The sequence below is a fragment of the Tubulanus polymorphus genome, chromosome 4 (assembly GCF_964204645.1).
Source record: "Tubulanus polymorphus chromosome 4, tnTubPoly1.2, whole genome shotgun sequence".
NCBI classification, from domain to species: domain Eukaryota; kingdom Metazoa; phylum Nemertea; class Palaeonemertea; order Tubulaniformes; family Tubulanidae; genus Tubulanus; species Tubulanus polymorphus.
The window spans coordinates 4,384,126-4,405,116 of record NC_134028.1 but is presented as its reverse complement, the minus strand read 5'-3'; the positions used below and the strand labels follow the sequence as shown (position 1 = coordinate 4,405,116).

The following is a 20,991-nucleotide window of genomic DNA, read 5'->3' as shown; positions in this document are numbered from 1 at the left end:
CAGCGCGCCTGCCGCGCCTGGCCGTTAAAACCCAGCCTCCCAATTCAAAGCAAATTTTCATGTCAGGTTATATAAACTAGCATAACAAAAACATTACAAATCCAATCTGCAATTCACGAAAGAATAAAATAGTTCTGTACAATTGGATGGTTATAATAGATCCTTTTATTTTCTCTTTGTCACTGCTGATTTGGGTAAAATGGTTACAAACACAATATATCCTATAACAAGGGCGGGTAGGGAAATAGGAACGCGGAGTCTAGTAGGAAATGGAAAAGACGATTCCTCGGATAAAGCGGCCACGCTGAGGATGCAAGCGGGAATTCCTCCCAGTGTTAGAAATCTGAAGAAATGCCAGTACATCTGATAAGATGCATTCTCCGAGAGGTTGAGTGTCAAGGTCTGTCGTCACGAAAATAGTTCCATTAATAACAGGGCATAGGGGCTGGGATCCCGAACCCATAGATTAGATCCACCCCTGTTATAAGTGATATATAACACTGTATAAAACTATGTTCGGCTTTGTATGATAATTTATCGGTCAACACAGATGATTCGATGTTCTACCAGATTTGTTTATCGATCGCCGTTGTGTAACCGATATTATCGTTTCTTCCCCAGAAAATGCAGTAGATTTCGATGAATGAGAATTGAGGTTGCATGACAATTACTGTAGTACGTGGTCCTTCGAGATGCCGAGTAGGTGAAATTCTTCTCGCGTCATAGATTGCACTGTCGTCAGTCAACCTCTATTGCCTAATGCATCATTTTACGATGTAGTGTGATTATTTTTCTCAGCGCTCGCTCTAGTAATATTCACCATTATATTCGGGCGTACGCGATTGTTACCGCCGGGAATATTATAGTCGCATTTACTCACATCCCCGGATAGCTGTTAACGAAACGAAATTACGCATCACAAAAACTCGAGACCACTATAGCATACAGCGGTGACGGCGCTAGGGATCTCCGAGCCGTGACACCCATCACGATAACTTGGTCATATTGCAAATCAATCCGGATGAGTGTCGCATCACGGATGCCGCCATGTTTTTATGTAAATGAAGACCACTTCCGCGATGTTATCGCTTGGTGTTTGGCGGGAACATTTGTAAACGTTTTCGTCTGACATTGGCGGAAGCGAAAACCAACCCCGTCATCCTAAATGAATGCTAACAATGTTATGTATTTATTCCGATTGCGCTGCTGTCCGTGTATATAAATAAACATGCACATGAATTCATGATGAGACAAGAGAGCGACAAAAACTAGAGGGATTATAAAATCAACGCAGGAAGCGAATCGAATTGCCGTTTTCATCGCGGTCGTAAAAAAGGACAAATCGATGAGGAAGACACGCACAATTGGATGGAAGATTATTAGTGTTTGTGTAAGGCCGAGATGTCCGGCCGTTAATGTAATATTCTCCCTCATTGAATAACGTAAATTATATCAGTTATGAAGATATAAGAAGATTAGCTGGTTAATTGGCGTTCCGATGTCTGAACATCTGCAACAAGGCTTACACAACCAGTAGCGGGACAGTCCGGTTAAACCGATCTTACAACCTAATAATGATGATAACATTAATAATATTCATTTTTGATAACCGTTACGCAAAACAATCATTACAATATAATGAGTAATCGATCATTTAAATTTCGTGTGGTTACGAGGGACCCAGTGTGCTAGGCTCTACACTTAAAATATTAAGGCACTGAAACGCTGTGTATAGACCGAAGAAGAACCTGTCGTCATGTTCTGTTGCTGCCGTTCGTCGCGTGAAACTCACACAAATTTTGCTATATTATTTCTGCTGTGTCTCACGTACGTTAATTATCGTCGAGTTTATTCACTGTGAAAAACTAATTTTACGACGCCGTACGTTTGTATTAATACGATACGTATTTCGTGACGTGTGTCAGAGGCGAATCTTTCTGGCTGTTGTTTGATGGATGCGGGGGTTTGTTATAGGCAATGTGTCTTTATCACCGAGTTCTACAGTGTAATGTCGACGCGAGTCACATCGGTTTTTCCGAGCGGCTGACAGCCTCTTGAGGGGACAGTACGTATTACGTGAAGTGATATACTGTAGTCGTTTTCCGTGCTGTGATTGATGAACTGCAACCACGTGTTGAATAACAACGATATCACGAGTTTACATCTACACACGCCGCTGGGATATCACAATTTCCCATGGACCCCTTCCTGTCTAAGGGTGAAATCAACTTTATGAAATGACGGTCTTAGGAAACCGAATGCGTGCAGAATAGAATCCTTAACAAGTAACAGTTATTTTTTGTTTCCGAAATCTTGAATCAAGGGACATTCTCGGGTGACTCGAATAAGTGCCATAAAAGTGTTCATTCGTGCCAACAAAAACACCGTGAAGCCATACACCCATTTTGTAAGCGGAAATGAGATTTATCTTATGCATGAGCACCACTTTTGTCCTTAATTAATTTAATGACATGCCCTAGATCTTTGCGACGGCTCAGAGATAAAACGTTATAAGAGGTTCCACGAAGGAGATATATAGCCATAAACCGTACCACCCTTATAGATTATATCTTTCTAATCGTGAGATTGTCAAATCTTTTTCGGTGATCTTATCCAGATCACACGCGTTGCTCAGTCGCGTCGTATTGTACGTAAGACAGCAGTGAACTGTGACATTTTACTGCTTGAACCTGGCGTCAAATATGACGCATCCCACTAGTTCATATTTAATGCATACATGTAATTGATCACAGAAACCACCAGGAGAAACGAAGTTGGTAGAAATCATTGTTAATAGATTAATGTCGTGCGGAACAATAACGATAGAGGTTTCTTGATCGCGATGTGCTATTTTATAGCTGATGATCAGTAGGATGGTGTGCTTATATTTATTTGTATGTGAGCTCCGGGCTGTGTTTTGATCTATATGACAGCGAACATCCACGCCTCTTTCGTAGCATGAAATATTGATGACACACTGGTTTTTATCTTTATCACATTTCACAAGCTTATATAGACTAATCTTAATACACAAAGCTGCATCATCACTTTTGACGATAAACCGCTTGTCAAGTAAGCATATATCTACATGATTAAATCATCCTCGGGCTAGTAACGACCACGGCGTGGAAACGTCCTACGTTCATAAATGCAAGCGGTCTTATATAGATGCAGCTTGGAGTAATCTTGGAGTAATCAGACTGAACATGGACTCAAACGAAGAACATTTTAGAGTCCATGGATTGAATATTAGTCTAATTCAGTCTGATTACCAGTACGCTTCCGAGGTTTCCCGCCGACGTTATGCGTAGAGTTCACATACTGTGACTTCAAATCAGTAGACGGCCAGTATGACGTCATGTTCTTAATCTCCGATAGATTCGGAGTGCTTTACCGTGTGAAACATTACTGGGGTTAATTGTAACATATATCACAACATACGAACATGAAAGAAATGATCGGATTGTGTGGAATAGATTCAGTAAATATCTTTATTAGCGAGATTAATTGAACATATGGACGAATGTTTATTCTATAAAATCTTCCAGCGCAATAGGCTGATTATCATATTTTCATACGCATTCTATTTTGATGTGTTGTTCAAACACGAAGCCTAATACGCTGAAACAAAACCAATTAAACAAGCGGTAACCGATGCTTTGGGGTTGTATTTATAACCGGATGATTTTCGATCGCAGAACAAATATGTTTCAGGCAGAAATTCGACTCTGCTCGTACAGCCTTTGTCAAGACAGCAGAATATCATATTACCTCCTGGTGTCATTGTGCGACTAAAATATTCATAACGTGTCTCAGTACAGTAACTGAAAAGCAACCTATGTTTTTTTGGAGTGATAAGATGCCGATGAGATTATCCATGTGCCTTTTAGGGCGGTGTTATTTTTTCACATGCTTTGTTTGTGTAGTGGGTTGACTTTTGTCTGAGGTTTGTCAAGATGAAGTTGGTAGAAATTGTACATCATTCTGTATATCGGAGGGAATTGCCGGTTGATGAAAAAAGAACATGTGTAAACATATCCTTTTTGACGTACACGGAAACGAATATGAAGTCTGCCAGACGGCAACTTCTCTAATGGTATTTGTTGAGTGATATTTCGTTAAAGAAAATCAGGTTTTCTTCATGCCGCAAGGATTCGCTAGAATCGGTTGAATCTCGGATTCGGGTCTTCATTTGCTTAGTTAAGACTCGGAGAGTAAAACCATCAAAAATGAACTCGAGAGTAAGTACTAACTCACAGCTGTGGAGCTGGGTCCGGGGAGATATGGTTTCACACGGCATTTTTCAACATTATCTTCCCTTCTATTTGCTGACATGGGTTTTATCGATACTCTTTGATAAGATGTTATGTTGAATAGAATGTAAAATGAGTTTTTTCACTCGTTCGATGAACCTACGAGCAATCATCTCAATGATTGCTCACTCGATGAACCAACACAATGTTTAATCAGTTTAGAACGGGTTATTATGGTTAGCTATTTGGCCAATACCGAATATCATCAGTTAATCGATAACAGTAGTGAGAAGATGTTTCTGTAATATTCACCGACTGAGCTGTCTGAACTGATACTTAGCTCCAGCGACCCCGAACAAAGGCACCTCGCCGGACAACTGATTTCACTAATTGGAACTGTTTGGCGCATCGACAAACCCGAACGACCGACCGTAGTCTGGTAAATATCGTCAACAAATCTTACAGTAATCATCACATTTCTAGTCTAACAACGTCGTAAACGAAAACCAATGATTAGCAGAAACGAGATATACACGATGATGGTGCAGGCGACACGGCAGTGGCGCTGTCTGTCACAGGAACCGACGTGATGTACGAAGTTGACAAATTGATACTCTTTTCTCTTCAACATTAATCAAAGCTTAGCCGGGTGCGAGGTCGTGACGTAGGCCTAATTTCATCGGATTTTTGTCCTATCTGCGTCATCGAAAGGGCGACAGAGCGAGAAAGGAGAAAATCCCCATCATCGATTTTCCATTCAATTCGCAGAGTTTGAATTAAACATTATGACAGATTAATGCGCGTGAAGTAAGACCTATTGTAGGGCTTCGGTTTTTACGAATTCTTCATTTTGAAAGTTTGGTTTTTGATCAGATTTTTATGGACGCTGATTCGATTTTAGCGCTTACCGATATAATGATACCCTAAAATACTAATTGATTCATCGGAACATTCACGGTTTTTGCGCCATCTAAAGCTTCCTATATAACTCATCTATTTCATTATCTCCATCTGAATCACGAAAATCTAGAGAATATATTATCTTGATATACAGTCGTGTGGTACGCGTCTCTATCTCTGTTAACAGATACTTTCATCAATTCAACCGCCGCTAAATCTCTTGTCGCTTGATAGAAATTGATCGTTAAGAAATTTGATCGGAGGATAATTGGAAACCGTTGTGTGGAGTTCATTTCGTAGATTGCTTGATTCACGAGTATCGCGCTCGGTTAGATATCGCGCCGCCGCGTTCACGAGAAATTAAAACTTGCGCCGTTAATTTTGATATCGACATTGATTCTCGGTGCAAACGTGAACTTTTTTCCACTTTCGCTACAACTGGCATTCAGGAAAAGTTTCGCATGCTATCGTTTCATGAGGTTTCGGCGCTGTTTAAATCGAATTAAGTCACATTTATGTCGAGATGTTCAGAATTTGTGGTCGGGACGCACGATTTATTTTCATACAGCGCTATTTCTTTTGAAGAATTTGAAATAAACGCTGATATCATCGTTGTTTGATCGATCGCGAAATGACCTTAAATGTCTCACTGTCGTCTTTTTCATAAATAGCAATTCTATATATGGATTACGTTGGCAGAGGCGTTTATCGTTACTTTGAAGATAAAGCTGGAATTTCGCCAGAAGCAAAAACCTTTGATAGTTATCTTTTCGTTTAGATTTTTCTATTTTGATTCGTGAATTCGACCGAGCGAGCGGATTGTCGTATCGAGACCTCACATTCTGATTTTGGTTGTTTTTCTATCGCAGATGCGTGCGGTAAGGGCGTTATACTTTCAGGAATTGATTGAAAATATTTGCTTTTAACTTGAACCAGCGATTTTTATGCGCGTACGCGCGGTTTTATTGCGGGGCAAATACGACGTGTTTCGCCTCGACCGAATCAATTGTAATGATGCCTTTCGCCATCGCGGAATCGTGTTACAAAACCAATGATTTTAGGGAGTCATTGTACGCACATAAACCCGGATACACTCGCGTAATGTATCACTAGAACTCACATCTGAAATCGTTTCAGCTCTGCGATATTTTTTCCACGTAAAACTACAGGGGATACAACACGCTATCTATCACCATGAAGGTATAACCGATGATGTGACTCGGTGAGTATTAACACTGTTTGGGTAAACAGCTTCCTCAACTTGACACGGAAAGCCACTCAAATCCTCACTTGACAAATCGTTCAATGGATCTATACGGCAAACATTTCATGGGCGACGTCTAGATGGCGTTTACGCCGAGAGACAGTCGCATCGTCTGTTAGCTAGACAACTTCGCTCTAACCGCTAAACGATTCGAAAGGACTTGTTGCAAACGGGTGAGCGACGAAGGGGACAGTTTGGAAGCGAGTCAAGAATTTGCTGAACAGTGTTTACCAGGGCAGTTACGAGGTACAAGTTCCGATGCTTACGACTGCATCGTCATATACGACGAGGAATTCGCTGGTGTTTTGTAACTAGCTGATCAAGATTGGTGTTAGCTTCTATTTACTCTGCGTTACAAGGGGCTTTGCATTTGATGAAGGCGTTATCCTGAGGGAGATCCAATTGTCTGCGTATAACAGAAACTCGAGAACAGCTATTGGTTTTACGTACACGGTTTTACTATTATTGATGACACCGATTAGATACAACATTTCTGAATAGAGAAAGAGGACTGTTGGCGTTCATTTTCAAATTTCGCGACACAAAACTTTAAATTGTGACCTTTAAAAGCGTTGGACGAGATATATCCGAGAACTTCATTTCGTCGTGTTGCATTTTATCTTTAAGTTGACTCTTCGGATCGGGACCAAACAAAAAACGTCGCATGCATTTCTTTCCTTACGGCATGAAATGGATATCGTTGTTCTTGTATAAAAAGCTGTTAAGAGCAGTTAAAGCCATCATCTGATACGAAAATAATTGTTGTTTCTAGTTTCCTACCTTCGTACGTAAATAAACGAGGATTAGACTGCGTCGATCGATTGAAGGCATCTAGAATTTCATCCCAGTCTCATCTGTGTCGAGACGTTTTTGAATGTAATTGCAGACATCACGAATGAGCCGCGTGTTTTGTTACGCCGGACCGTTGACATTTATAAGTGCGGGGTACAGAAGATAGGATCGAGAGGCATTCGTGTCCATCGCAGGCACCGAGCTGCACCAGTGGCGAGTAAAAATCGGCAGTTTTAACGGGGTATTCAGAGGGTATCGTGGACGTACATTTAGAAGATGACCGGACGAGTAAATTATAGCCATAAATAACCGATAGAAATATAGAGAACAAAATTACTGCGCGCACTGCAACAGGTTTCGATTTGGAGTCATAAAACAATGAAAGAATACATAAACTACGCCGGAACCGGAGATGACATAAAGAGTCAGGACGTCGTTGGACCGGTGAGCGATGAGTTCTATCAAGCTCTGGTGAATGTCGGTGAACCATCAGCTGAAAAATTAACCAGGAATGCAAGATTTGGAATAAAATCTGAAAATATTCAAAGAGGTAGGTTTTACGTAATGTGTAGTTGGTTTTGCGTGTTGTTCTTCAAAGTTATTTGGCTTCGGATACGGCCCCCTGCGATCTGATTCACCGTGTTCCCGCACAAGTCAAGGAAGGACTCGACCTCCGAAGTTTGAAGAAAAGGCCATCGGCAATATTGTATCACTGATTGATAACTGGGCATCGTTCCCTGCCGGAAGACCAGCCGACATTGATAGGGTTCTCATTGCTTTCACATGTAAATCATACATTATCACAGGATGTATCTCATTATGATGGATCACAGTCTCTTATCTTGTACACGTAAAATAAACTGAAGAACCTCGGCTTATAAAGCGAGTTGCCTGTCATCATTGCCAGTGTAATGAAGGTTGTATTTACCAGTCACGGTTTTAAGCGGCTTATCTTTTTACTCTTTAATATGCAGAACGAGGAACAGCTAAAGTCGTTATAATCCAGTAGTCCAATGTGCCAGAGAGCTACCTGTTTACTTTCATCGCCATTAACATCTTGGACCTGTGTCATCGTATTTTCCGAGGCCCAAAAATGGTTGTGCCGTGTTTCGCTCTATACTTGACTTGCGATACACGCCATGTGCACGATCTTACGCATCGCTATAGTTTCTACAGGTTTTAGATACTAAATATAGTTAGACTACGAACACCAAAAAGCCCTTTCTGTTTTAGCTCGAACGTAACCAATTTATATCAATATTGTGAACAACGGGCTAGAAAATATCGTTATGGAATAATACACGGATTGATGTTTTCATACCACGCATAGAATCGACAGCTTTCGACATCAAACACAAATTTCTACCCGCGTGTCTCTGATGCCCGATTAAGTTATAGGCCCGATTAACTTTCAATATTCATCTCAAGCGCACACCGATGCAGAAAGTTGTTTGCGAATTATGAATTAAGCTCTGTAAGGCGATGTGTCGCGCGCGTGTGTGTGGGCAGTATTTCTTCAGTTTAGAAACATCAATACCGCTCATTCTTTTTTTAATGATTTCAACCGATGATTCACAGGGTTTGTCGATGATTCGAAAACGTGAAGATAAGCGCGAAAAAAAAACAACATTAATTTCAAACGTGATTTCCGCAAGTTTTGCATCATCAGCAGCGATCGTTATAGAATTCTACGAAACGCCGCTCCGTCGATTTGAAAAAAAACTCAGCCGTGCGTAAAATTAGTTTCAGCAGAATAGAACTGACGCCGCTCGTGTTGCTGATGATAATCGTAAAGATAAGCGCGTCGAGGTGCATCATCTCGATCGACGCGAATCTTTCTATTCTGGAATTCCGATTTAAACAGCTAGCGCCCGTTTTAATAGAATCATTAGCGCGAATTAATTGATAGAGCAATTCCACGTGGTTGTAGACTGTGTATACTTAACACACCAGCAGTCATCGACTATCATTGGAAACTCGTAATCGACTAGATTAATTTTGATGACTTTATTCTATCAGCTCAAGTCCAGATTGGTTAAAACCTAGTTATACATATTCAGGCTAATTAACTGGTGTCGTCTTTATCCCAGAGAGTTCTGCTTATTGCAGATAACCTTTTCAACAAGTGGTTTATAAACAGCGCGAACCCGCGGGATCTGTGTCCTTACGACACCTTGAAAATAAACACCTTGAAATATTACAGTGAATCAAGTCGATACACATCTTGGTTGCAAGTGATTCTTTTGAAAGATTCGTCTTACTGAGTGCAAAGCTCGTTAGGGGGACTTCATTCATTAGAAACCCGAAACCGGTGAAACTGAAACAAATGCATCCATTTACTGATTTCACAAGTCAGAAATATTTCGCGTTGGTTAAAATTCCTTAATGGGCAGAATTTCTACAATACGACGACACTACAGACTTCAGCTTTAAACCGATGTACATTGATACGTATTGCTATTTGATGTCTGGCTGACTAATCTAAGGATATTCGTTCATTCATTTCGGACATGGTTCTGTGACGCAAAAGCAAAAATTGCTAAACTGGCTGTAGGCTCAATATTCATTACGAAGTATCTGAAATGACGTTATGCAAGTTGCATTTTGTGATCGGTATTTGCATCTTGTTGATATTATTGCCTATAATAACACAGCCACATTCCTTCCTGGTAATAGCCACTTCGACTGACAAGCGCCACGGCATATTTCTCTTAATTTCAACTTTACTGGCATTCAAACTGTCATAGCTGGGGGTTGCATTTGACCCGAGTGACCCTCCATTGCCCAGTGATTCCAATCATCCATCAGTTGACCTTAAAGCTTTAAAGGTTAGTCGAAGATCCAATGAAATATGCATTACAGCTTTCTAGTAAATCTTCTTAAAATCAGTCTCGTCAATGGTTCATGTATCGGTTAGCCTTTTTGGCATCGTTTGCAGGCGGATGTCGTGACAGGTTTTTGTGTACATAGTTTGTGTACCCGGTGTCAACAGAGAATTTACGGCTTGACTTTCCGTATTTCCGAGCGACCCTAGCAAGGGTTTCGTACATCTATCACTTATTAGCTATACCTACGGTGATAATGGCGTATCGGGGGATGGCAAAAAGCTGCTTTACTCGCGTCAGTCAACAACGCCGCGACAGCACCTGGGGATCAGTCTGTCGTCATATGAAATGGATCCCACGGGGGTGATTTGTTACCTACTGAAACGACGAAACAAGAGCAAGCAATCGAAATGACTAGGAAGAAAGCGCTGTCCACGTCCAACGCTATATACACAGAAAACTGTTGCGGATCACGTCGCTGAATCCACCGTAATCCATGATTTACAGCACGTTCAGTTATTCGATCTCATCCAATGGCCGTGTTATGCTGTTATTTCAGCTGTCGAAGCAATTAAGTTGTGGTCAGGTAAAAAACAAATCGAGTAAATGACGCGGCACGTATCTATTACCGAGGCGTTAAACTCGAAAAACTGGTTGATATTTCAGAATGAAAAACACCACGAAAAAGGCTTAGGAAATTTGAAAAGTAACATAAATCGATATAAAAATATTTAGTCCATTTTCTGGAACGTATCGTTCGCTGCACTATTCGCACGCAAAGAAACCGAATAAGATTTCATCGGTTACCGTTCTCTTTGAACTGCGCACGCAATAGCTCGAGTGCTTCAGCAATTTCATCCGAAACATCAAACGATCATCAAATAACAGACGCATCGTCAAATAACAATGAATCATGATGTTTAGTGAATCTTGATCCGGGTTGACATTTCATCTGTAGGCCCGAACAACGAATTGTGCTGAGAGGTAGGTTCGACTTTGGAGTGAAAGGTCACGTAGCCGATATTAATTTCAGCGGTAGTTTGTTATGAATATCTTAACGCTGCGCTACACGAGAGATATCGCCAACTGGACTGTTTGTATATACAAGTATATAAATTTTGCTGGATAGAGTGGACGCTATGCAATGACAATGGTCGTGTGCGTTGTTACTGGTCGTAAACGCCGGCGACGCTTCTTACGATGCTTATTTCCGAACGTGCTACCAATCAAAAAGATATAAATGGAGAGATGGATATTGATCAGCTGGTTCTAAACTATTGCGAGACGTGTCTGGAATATTGTTTACGATATGTTTTTTCTTGTTTCGAGGCAAAAAACTAACATTGTCTCGATATTATTATCTCATGTACATGTGAGCTTTTTTTATAGGGTTCTATACAGCCATATCCGTGATACCTTGCTACGTCCAGTTTCTTGCTCGAGTTCCTTAGTAAATTTATTTCCATGAATCCGACTCCTTGTCGATAGCAATGGAAATATTTTGTATACGGAAACTTCGACGGACCGTGATATTTCAAAGGTCTAACTACAATGTTTGTGAAATTCGTTTCCTTCAATGAAAGCATGTATATACGAGGCTCGGTGGATGTCAAGATCTATTTCACACGAGGGTTGAGAATTTCATCATCACTCCGGGGTGCCATTTCGCTCCCGGCAGGTGTGGTGGGTCTGTAAGGGACACTCAATCGAAAAATCAAACAAAATTTACCAGCCAGATAAATAAACAATGGGGACAATCCCTATTTTAAGATCAATAGCGTAGCGTTTATTAGGTTTTCGAATCTTAGAGGTGTATGTATATCTTATCATATCTTCCCAGGCCGAAAGGCGCGGCCGGAAGACGTGGAATTAGTCCGTTGATGGGGCACACGATGAAATCAGTTTGACAGCGACGGAAAAACCAAATGTCGGTTTACTACGGATATTATCAACGTCAAGATTCGCCGTGATGCGCATCGAGCTGCAGATTGTAGGAGCACGTTCGTAACATGAAACATCCCGCATTTTCTTGCGGCCGGAATCGATTTTAACACGGCGCGAGGACTGTACGCGCAGACACCGAATAATTTGATTATAGATTAGAAAAAATGTGCGTTAACTAAATCACTAATGAAAATCAAAAGTAGGACAAACTTGAAGCTCTTCGCAGTTTTTCAGCTTCCCTGTTTTAGATCGTGAATCTTAGACCGGTTCGACTCATTGATGTAAAGTCATCCGTGGTTAGCGAACCAGATACAGACTTCGTGAAAAGCACGTTTAACATATAAATTTTTCTTCGACATTTTATGATATCTAACGAAGTCTATCAACCTTTCTATTGGATTCGCTGACGCACGTTAAATTCGAGCCTATACGATCAATCATCGCCTGATTTCATTATATTATTAGGAAATATTTCCTTATCTATTTCGGAAAAAACAATATGGTAATTTCTTTGTAAACATGTTGTGTGTACAAAACGGTAAAAACCGGATGACCAAAGCGATTTGAGGCCAGTCACGGCGAGTGAATTAATTTTGAATAAATCTTGAATGGATGCATAACGCAATGACGTCAACCGTCAATAAAGCTATTTATGTATTTATACGTCTCATCGGATGGTCATTAGGGACATGATAGAACTATTTGTCTGCGTATAAGGATGCCTTAATTCTGTCATGAAGGCTCGTGGGAGATGTCTCAATCTGGGCGACACATAAATATTCAACGAAAACACGATGACTTGTGTTTAACCTTTGTATGAAATGCGATATGTCTGATTCAGCCTGTAATTATTTATCGTCGCTTATTAACTCTACAGGTTTATATCTGATGTTATTGAGGTTATTCGACCAACTACTGAAGAGACCTCGTCAGGTGCTCGATCAGGTGCTCGATACGTACAACGATTCCTTGTCTCCTGAGTATTTTAGCTTTAAGGCGTAATTTGAATACCACTTTCCCATCATTTTATGAAGAGAGAAACCAGATTTTAAAAGGAAATTTTGTCTTGTAGTCGACATAAGGTCTATAATTCGAGATAAACGGGCAAATAATAATTACATGGGAAATGGTAATTGCTGCCCACGGCTAGTGGTAACTGCGGCCAGTCGCAACTCAAATTAATCCGTAGCTTTGACATTTCAGATGAATCAGTCGACAACACGATATATTTTCATCGCGAATAAGAGGCTATTTTCAATTGTGAAACAATGGGCGAAATCTACTACAAAGCCATCAAAACACGATAAACGACGAAACGCACGCTCCGACAATACGGAGATACGATTGAGGCCGAATTCATAATATCTACGACCATTTTTGAACGCCGTCTGCAAAAGCAGATCTTCCTATTCAACACTTCCGATCTATGTTGTACGCTGTAATAAATGCATTCTTTGATGACTCGTTCTATCGAGGAAATTACACCTGTGGTTTATAGGATCTCACGTGGATATAGGTAATAATCTTAGTCTCCAAGTGACATTTACCGAAATGTCATAGGTTCAGATTAAGACCGTGTCGTATGCTGCTCCGCTGCAAAGATATATGACCTATTTGTCCGAAATTGTCGAATTCACCATCCCAAAACCACTGCTGAAAAAAAAAATGTATATATATATATATATATATATATATATATATATATATATATATATATATATATATATATATATATATATATATATATATATATATATATATATATATATATATATATATATATATATGTATATATATATTGTTCCTTTCGTTTCTCTGCTCCAAAGAGGTAATGCAATTTTACGTGCCAGTGAACCTACTAAAATGACAAGTCATATCATATAAATATCTCTGAAAGTGGCACCCCTGCGGCTTCGTCGACATCGCTCTTTTATTTCACCTGCAAAAACCTGGTAATATGAATCTGGTATGGGAGCTCACACTCGGTAGTGCGAGCCAAGAACGACGGATCGGTCGGTGTCCTGCGGTACAATAAGATTTTGTGGCCGTTTTACGGTCTATCCGTGTTTCCGATGGATCATTTCAACCTCGTTTGAAATTCTAATGAAAACAGCCGGTGAATATGTTCTTTATGAGATACGAAATGCCAGTTACACGTTTATTCTGATTGCATGTATAAGCCGGTCGCTCTAAAATCACTTTCAAAACCTTCACAATGATTTCTAACTGCACCTTCTCAGTGTAGCTCATTTGCAGGTATTTCATTAAAAGCAATCAACGATGAAACCAACGTCTGAAAAACTACTTTTATTCAAAACATGCATGTATCGATATTTTCGAAATTCTTCGAATGAATTTTTCGGAAATTCTAAACATTTTTAGAACCAGTTTTATGATCTGGATAAATTCTATCCGCGATGCGGTCGCGCTCAGGACAATCGATCCAAATGTACCGTAATTTCCTCACCCTCGTTCAACAACGCTTCAATTACTGACAATATTGTCCAGTCGAATATCGATAATTGCATATCGTTCAACCGTTTATCGAGAGTTTACGACATTGACGTGTGTTATTTGCATTTACGTTTACCTCTGACATCGACTATGAAATACGTAAACGGTATAGCGCGAAATCGAACCATACATTCTGATTGAAATATTTGCAGAATTCATCCTTTTTTGAACTAATTTCATTCAGTTTATCTATCTTTTTCTGATAACACTTCGGGTCTTTTCTTATCTAGATTCAATAGAACAACCACAGCCAGATATAGTTGTTCAGGTAATCGCTTAAAAATTGAAACTGGCAGACGAGACCCCCGCTATAGTTACAAGATCTACTAGATCGCACAATCTGAGTATAAGAATAGGAAAATACCTCATTAGGCCTGTTTAGTGAAAGAAAGCGGTTTATTGCTGACGAGTAGCGACACCTTTGATTTCGTGTATTATTTAGCCGACTTTCATACTGTCATTATATATATGACTGTCATACAAGTAATGTAATACTTTGACGAATAAAATCAAATAAAAAGATACAAAACCGAAGACTATTTAATACTTAAACCTAACCTAATAAATTTGATATGTGTGTTCGTGCTGAAGCAGCTGATTCCATCTCGGAACCTCAGTCTTCGCCACATACTCATTCGACCAAGCTGACCGGGTGGTTAAGCACCGTGCCTGACTCGAGCTGATCATCATCAATTCATCATGACGTCATTCACGACGTGACCGAAATCTCCGGTGACGTAATTCACGCGGAAACCGTAGCAAAAAGAGTTGAGAATATATTATGAGCTAACTCGGGTATCAGGGGATATACTGGATAGTGGCAGATATTGATGATAATTGACATCACTGGCGATTCGTAATAGTTTTCTCCGTTTACCATACATTCTTCTAAAAGGTACTGATTTAATGTACAACGCAATAAAAACCTCATCCATCATTCGCATCATTCGTCAATATAATAATAACTGGGAAAAGTTGTATAGGTTGATGCTGTTGCCGAGTCGTCATTAATTTGCATTTTATCGCTGAAATGTGTACATGACTGGCAGCAGATTCGTTACTTTATGAAGTAAAAAAAAAATAACATAAAATGTCGTCGTTGTAGTCCGAACTCATAACATAAACATAGGTAAATACCATGCGTTCGCATAAACTGATGCTGCGGAATGGATCTTTACGGACGAGGTTTAGAGAGTAGTACTGAATCACCGTTATTCGAGCGTGTGGCCTCATACAGTCCTCTGATACGATAAAGCAAATCGTTCGTGATGCTTCGAGATTTCGCCTGGAGCCGGTGGGCTGATGCTTTCTGCGCTTTCATTTCGGTGGTTCGCTAGCCCTATGTCAATATCTATTGGGGAACACATCAACGAAGCGCGCAATGAAACAACGATTGCGGTCAACTTTCGTTCATCAGTTGCCCGCGAAGTTTGCTGCAGAAGTCACCTCTAATAATAATTCATCGGCCAGCGATGTCCGAAATGGGGCCTGCAGGTTGAATCCGGCGAGACCGGCTACGGATATTTTTATCATTAATCAAGCGATCAAATACTGGAGCAATTTGGGATAGAAATTACAGAAAAAAGTCGCCAATGCTTCATCAATCAACAGTTTCGCTAGCATTGGCTAGTTCTGAATAGGGAAGCAACACTTGTTGAGACTTTGGTAATTCAAGCCAGATACTGAACAAATCACCGCCGGTGTTATCAACTAAGTCCATCTCACCATGTCCATGATCTCACTAACTCCCTCTAACAAGTGAGACAATGAGGCCAAATTGGCCTTCTATCGGGTTGTGAAACGATACGGTACACCATTTTACATGTATAAGGTCTATGGCGGTTCTTACGCATTCCACGATGAATTCATGTGCACGTGAGTAAGATGATGTAACTGATGCGCCGCGGACATCATTAAGTTGCATCATCAGGTCGGAAGTTCAATGAAATGTTACTATTGTTTACGGTTGTTGAGAGTGTTGTCCTTTGGCGTGTATTTCACTTCTGTTCAAGACGAACATTATGTACATCAAGGATGTGTATAATGTAAAACCGTCTGTATAGTCTATGATCATTCCTCTGTCATAAAACGACCTTCTCGTCTTAAACCTAACGGAAAACTCTTCGTTATTTTACTTACGCTCAGTTCCCCGTATCGATCCTTATTGATTATGTTTCTCATAATCGCAGTAAACCATCTCGTTTTCCGGCGTGAGTGATTTATTTTCCCTTGAATTCGTGCTCGAACAACCGGCAAATCTAAAGCCCAACGCGGTGTAGCTTTCCAACCCGATATTCGCAATTTGTCGAAGCTATGCTAAAAAATGTATCGATTCGGACGACGAAGACGACAGCTCGTATTGCCAAGTCGTTCCATCCACCAGTAACTCCAAAATAGTCGAAAGAAATCCTTGCTTTGGGAACAAAAGATATTGACGAATCTTTTCCTGGAGGGGCTGGGTTTATGCGGAAGATCGTGGTGCAGTGAATGGTAAGAGAAGTAGGGTGTACAATTACATGTAGTCCCCGCAAAATCGATGTTATTCATTTTCGATCATTTATTTCTGAAACGGCTACCACATTAGGGGGGGGGATGCTAAAAGGGTATCATTGTTACACGACGTCATCCTTCGAATCCACTTAATTCTATCAATGTTAACTGCAATTTTGAGAACATCGATATTGTCTGCAGGGAGATTTTTACTGCTAAATTGTTTGCAGAAGATCGAGGCGAGGAGACTGAACGCGGTACAGTATACCGGCCTTTGATGTTACTGACACCCGCTCCGTGTCGAACCGACCGCAATGAATTCATGTCAATAAAATATTGTTTCGAAATTTCTCCCCGCACGACTCTGTCATCGATTTCTTGTCCGCTTATCGATGTTCTGTGTCTGTAATTGTCTATCGAGTCAGTGCCTGATGTCCCCTCGAATAGGTCCATCAGACTGCGAAATGTTCTCTGCACTGGAATCGATTTATTCTACAGGTCAAATTTGTTCAGTTAATTGAACATATTTTTGTGATTCTAAAGTTTTATCCGCAAAGTTAACTGTTAAGGACAATATGAAGAAATATGTTAAGTCGAAGTTGAATTTCCAGTCAATCCGTTTCCCTGGGAGAAAGGTCTTGTCTGCCTGATTAGTTTCCAGGTTCGTCCTTTTCCATGCTGTGTCTCAATCAGTTAGAACGTGTTTGGTGTCTTCCTACACGTTTGGTTCAAATCTCTTTACTAAAAACAAGAGATAGTAATAATCAAATCTGTCTTTCTCTCTCTCTTTCGCTTGAAGCAAGTTTGTTAATTCTTGAAGCCATTCTACATCCAACTTTGATCGTCGGCGAGACTCCTTATCGGTGCATTTTAGCGCGTCTTACAAAAAGAACATTTTCTTCTAGAAATCATTTCGAAATGGCAACTCGAAAAACGAAGGCGTGACCAACGGCTTAGTGAGTCTACATTTCAATGATCAAGCCAAACCTGAAAATCTTGGAGTTAACGTACCACAATGCTTCCAAGGTGCTGATAATTTGGCCAACGTTCGATTCCGATAAAATCTGACTTTGTTATGAGACAAACAGAAATAAGTTATATTTGTCAAGAACATTTCCTGCTGCAGTTCAAGCTGGCTGGGTTCCTAGAGCATGCGGCTGCCAGAACCCAGATAACAGAACCGGATTCAGATCGGGTTTTTTAGTTAGGTTTTACAAAAAGGTCACAGTAGACAACAGTGAATAGCGTAACATTAGTTTCTGCTTTTCCCACTTTTTCCCAACTGACAACTGATGATGCAAGTATACTGGATAACGGAAGTATACTGTCTACGCACTTAGCGGGACGGATGCCTTCAGGCAGTTACTACCACCCACGATTATAGTTGATGAATTGTTTTAATGCGACCAGCGATATGTAATATTACCAGTACTTGGAATAGAGCTTTAATAAACCTTATTACTTTTAGTACTGGGTAACTACCGACGGAGCCAATATAAACATTGTAAAGCCTGCGATCAGCAGTGAATCTAAAGGGTTACATCTGTTTAGGAGCTGATAATGATACCACCAGGTCACCAGACACATGCTTATATTCTCATACTATACAGAGTCGATATAACAATACGGTCTTACATCTTCGTCGCTGTTTGTAATAAAGGATAAGTTTCCTGTCCGAGCGGGGCATGGACTGACGTAGTCGCCATTCGGAGGATTATTTGCTTTATTCCTTATTCAGAGTCGGTTGATGTGACTGTTGCGCTGCGGCACTTTTTGTATAGATATCGTTTCTGGAATAAAAATTGGTCGCGTCTAGTTAGCGAAACTTGACAGTTCGGCGACGTTTCTTCCTTAGTCTGCCTACATTGACTGTTGTTCTATTTATATTGCATTACTCGATGGAACACACTTCAACCGTTCCCACCACAACTTCCGCGACGAGTCAACATCGTCGAGGTGAGTGGCTTGTTAGTATGCCCACCACCTCGTCATCTGATAAAAATCGCCTCTGTCATCGATAACGACGCATATGACCAACCGTATAATGGCTTTCCGTTTGCGAATTGTTTTTTTTTTCGTCGTCGTACTGTCCGAATAAATATTCAATTAATAGCGAGGAATTCGTATAATTTCAGAGCCGGTGATTGCCATCGTTGTGGGCACAGTATGTGGACTGCTAGTTTTCATCACGATGGTCGTCGCCATCTACAAAGTTTGGTCTCGCCAGAAACTAAAGAAACGTCACTGCGACTATGAAAAGATATTGCCGAATCTTCCAGCTTATGGCGGCCGGGCTTTTGGCGAAAGGTCAGCATCTCTACCGGTCGGACACGCAGGGTAAGTGTTTTTTCCATTGAGTAGAAATAGTGTGAACTCTACGTCCGACTGTGGCATGTGAGGATCCACCTGGTGTCGCTAATGTGTATTTGGACAATGACGCCCGAATTTTTACTCAGATTCTATTAAAATCTATCCATAATTTCTCAAATTCTATGCATGTCAATATTGTGCTAACCTAATGATCAATCTGATTTCATCAACAAATTATGATTTACCTAATTTCTGATGGGAGAGATGATAATTTTGACCGAGTTATCGCCCCGATACGCGCGCCATCTAGTGGGATAGCTAGTGGCACGGGGTCCTCGTTGCACAACGTTTCCAATCATCGTTCAGCGTGAGAAAAAATTATGTGTACGAAAGATCAGTTCGTGAAGAAGAAATCCAAACCTCGCTCCGCGGGAACAGTTTGTAAGCGATTGTTACGAGTTCATTATCCACACACATACAATTCATTATTGGTGTAATTCATCACTACGACTGATGTTATTATCTGATTTGAGAAAGAGAGACGATATCCCTGAACTTACTTCTCATCGGCCATGCCTGCTTGTGACACAAACTCGTTGACACCAACTCGGGTGTTTCTATCTCGGTGACGTATTTAGCGAGTGTTCGCCCTCTACTGGCTTGTAGACGAACCACCACCAACAACGACTGTATAACACACACCATCCCGACATTTCGCACGATCGAACTTACTTAAGATTTATGCCTGCGTAACGCGGAGACGGTTTGACCTGAGTCAAACTGGCCCCGGATCAGACCCCAGTCAGATTTGTCTGTTTAGGGAGCGCGTTCACACGTAAATTACTCATTAGTTTCTGAAATGCCATCAGAACGATGCTGTGGCAAGCGAGGTGAGTCACTTAAAGAACTACCGAGCATTCACACGCATTAATTTGACCCGTGGTAGAATTTCGTACTGACCGTTTTGGTCGGGCCAAAATGAAACCGCGTAAAACAGGGAGGGGAACATTTGGCACCAGTGTGACGGTAATTGGCCTGGGTCTAAAAATGCCCGTGTGACCGTGACAACAGTTTCCATTATCAGATTTGATTTGATTTGATTTGAACACTTTATTTTTCAAATATAATTTACAGCATAGTGTTCAAAGCATAATACAAAGATAATTTCCTATAGATCATATTCTTGTTACATAATATTCGATATCGAATGTCAATGTTATTACACGTCTTCAGTGACAAACGCTACCACGAAATATGGATTATCATTTGACTAAGATATCTCTGTAGACAATAGAATCTGATTAACTGCTCCTGTGCTCGATTTGTTACTGAACGCATCTGAAGAATGTATCCAACTGATCGCAATTATGACGGAAATAAGTCTTCTTTATCGACTCATTGATTCCCGGTCGAAACGGGCGAGCGAAATATTGGCATCCACTTCTAATTTCCATATGCTGTGTTTCAGTCCTACTATTGATATATATATTGGTAAGCGGGGGAAGGGCATAATATACAGTACCATGGCTTTAGTTTGACGGAGGTGGTTCCTCTGTTAAATTCGTTTTTTGTAAATTGCTTGGCCTTCTCCGTCAGACGACAAATAATACGACAGAAGAAATTTCGTTACTGAGTAAAAATATAATATTCATAGCAATGTCAACCCACGGGGAATCTAACGTGACGGAGAGCCCCCGGG

At 40.6% G+C, this 20,991-nt stretch overlaps 1 protein-coding gene across 3 annotated transcripts in view; it reads left to right on the top strand.

The window, feature by feature from the left end:
* LOC141903320 (synaptotagmin-15-like) overlaps positions 1–20,991 on the top strand; it is a 74,843-nt gene that overhangs the window by 7,935 nt on the left and 45,917 nt on the right. Inside the window, exons 1-2 of one of the 3 annotated variants that reach the window (XM_074791424.1) lie at positions 7,694–7,759; positions 19,118–19,319. In XM_074791424.1, the coding sequence (XP_074647525.1) occupies positions 19,174–19,319 (146 nt within the window). In that variant the 5' untranslated portion in view covers positions 7,694–7,759; positions 19,118–19,173. Of the gene's footprint in view, positions 1–7,693; positions 7,760–18,884; positions 18,939–19,117; positions 19,320–20,991 lie in introns of those variants that run through there. The other 2 variants (XM_074791425.1, XM_074791423.1) reach the window with 2 other exon arrangements.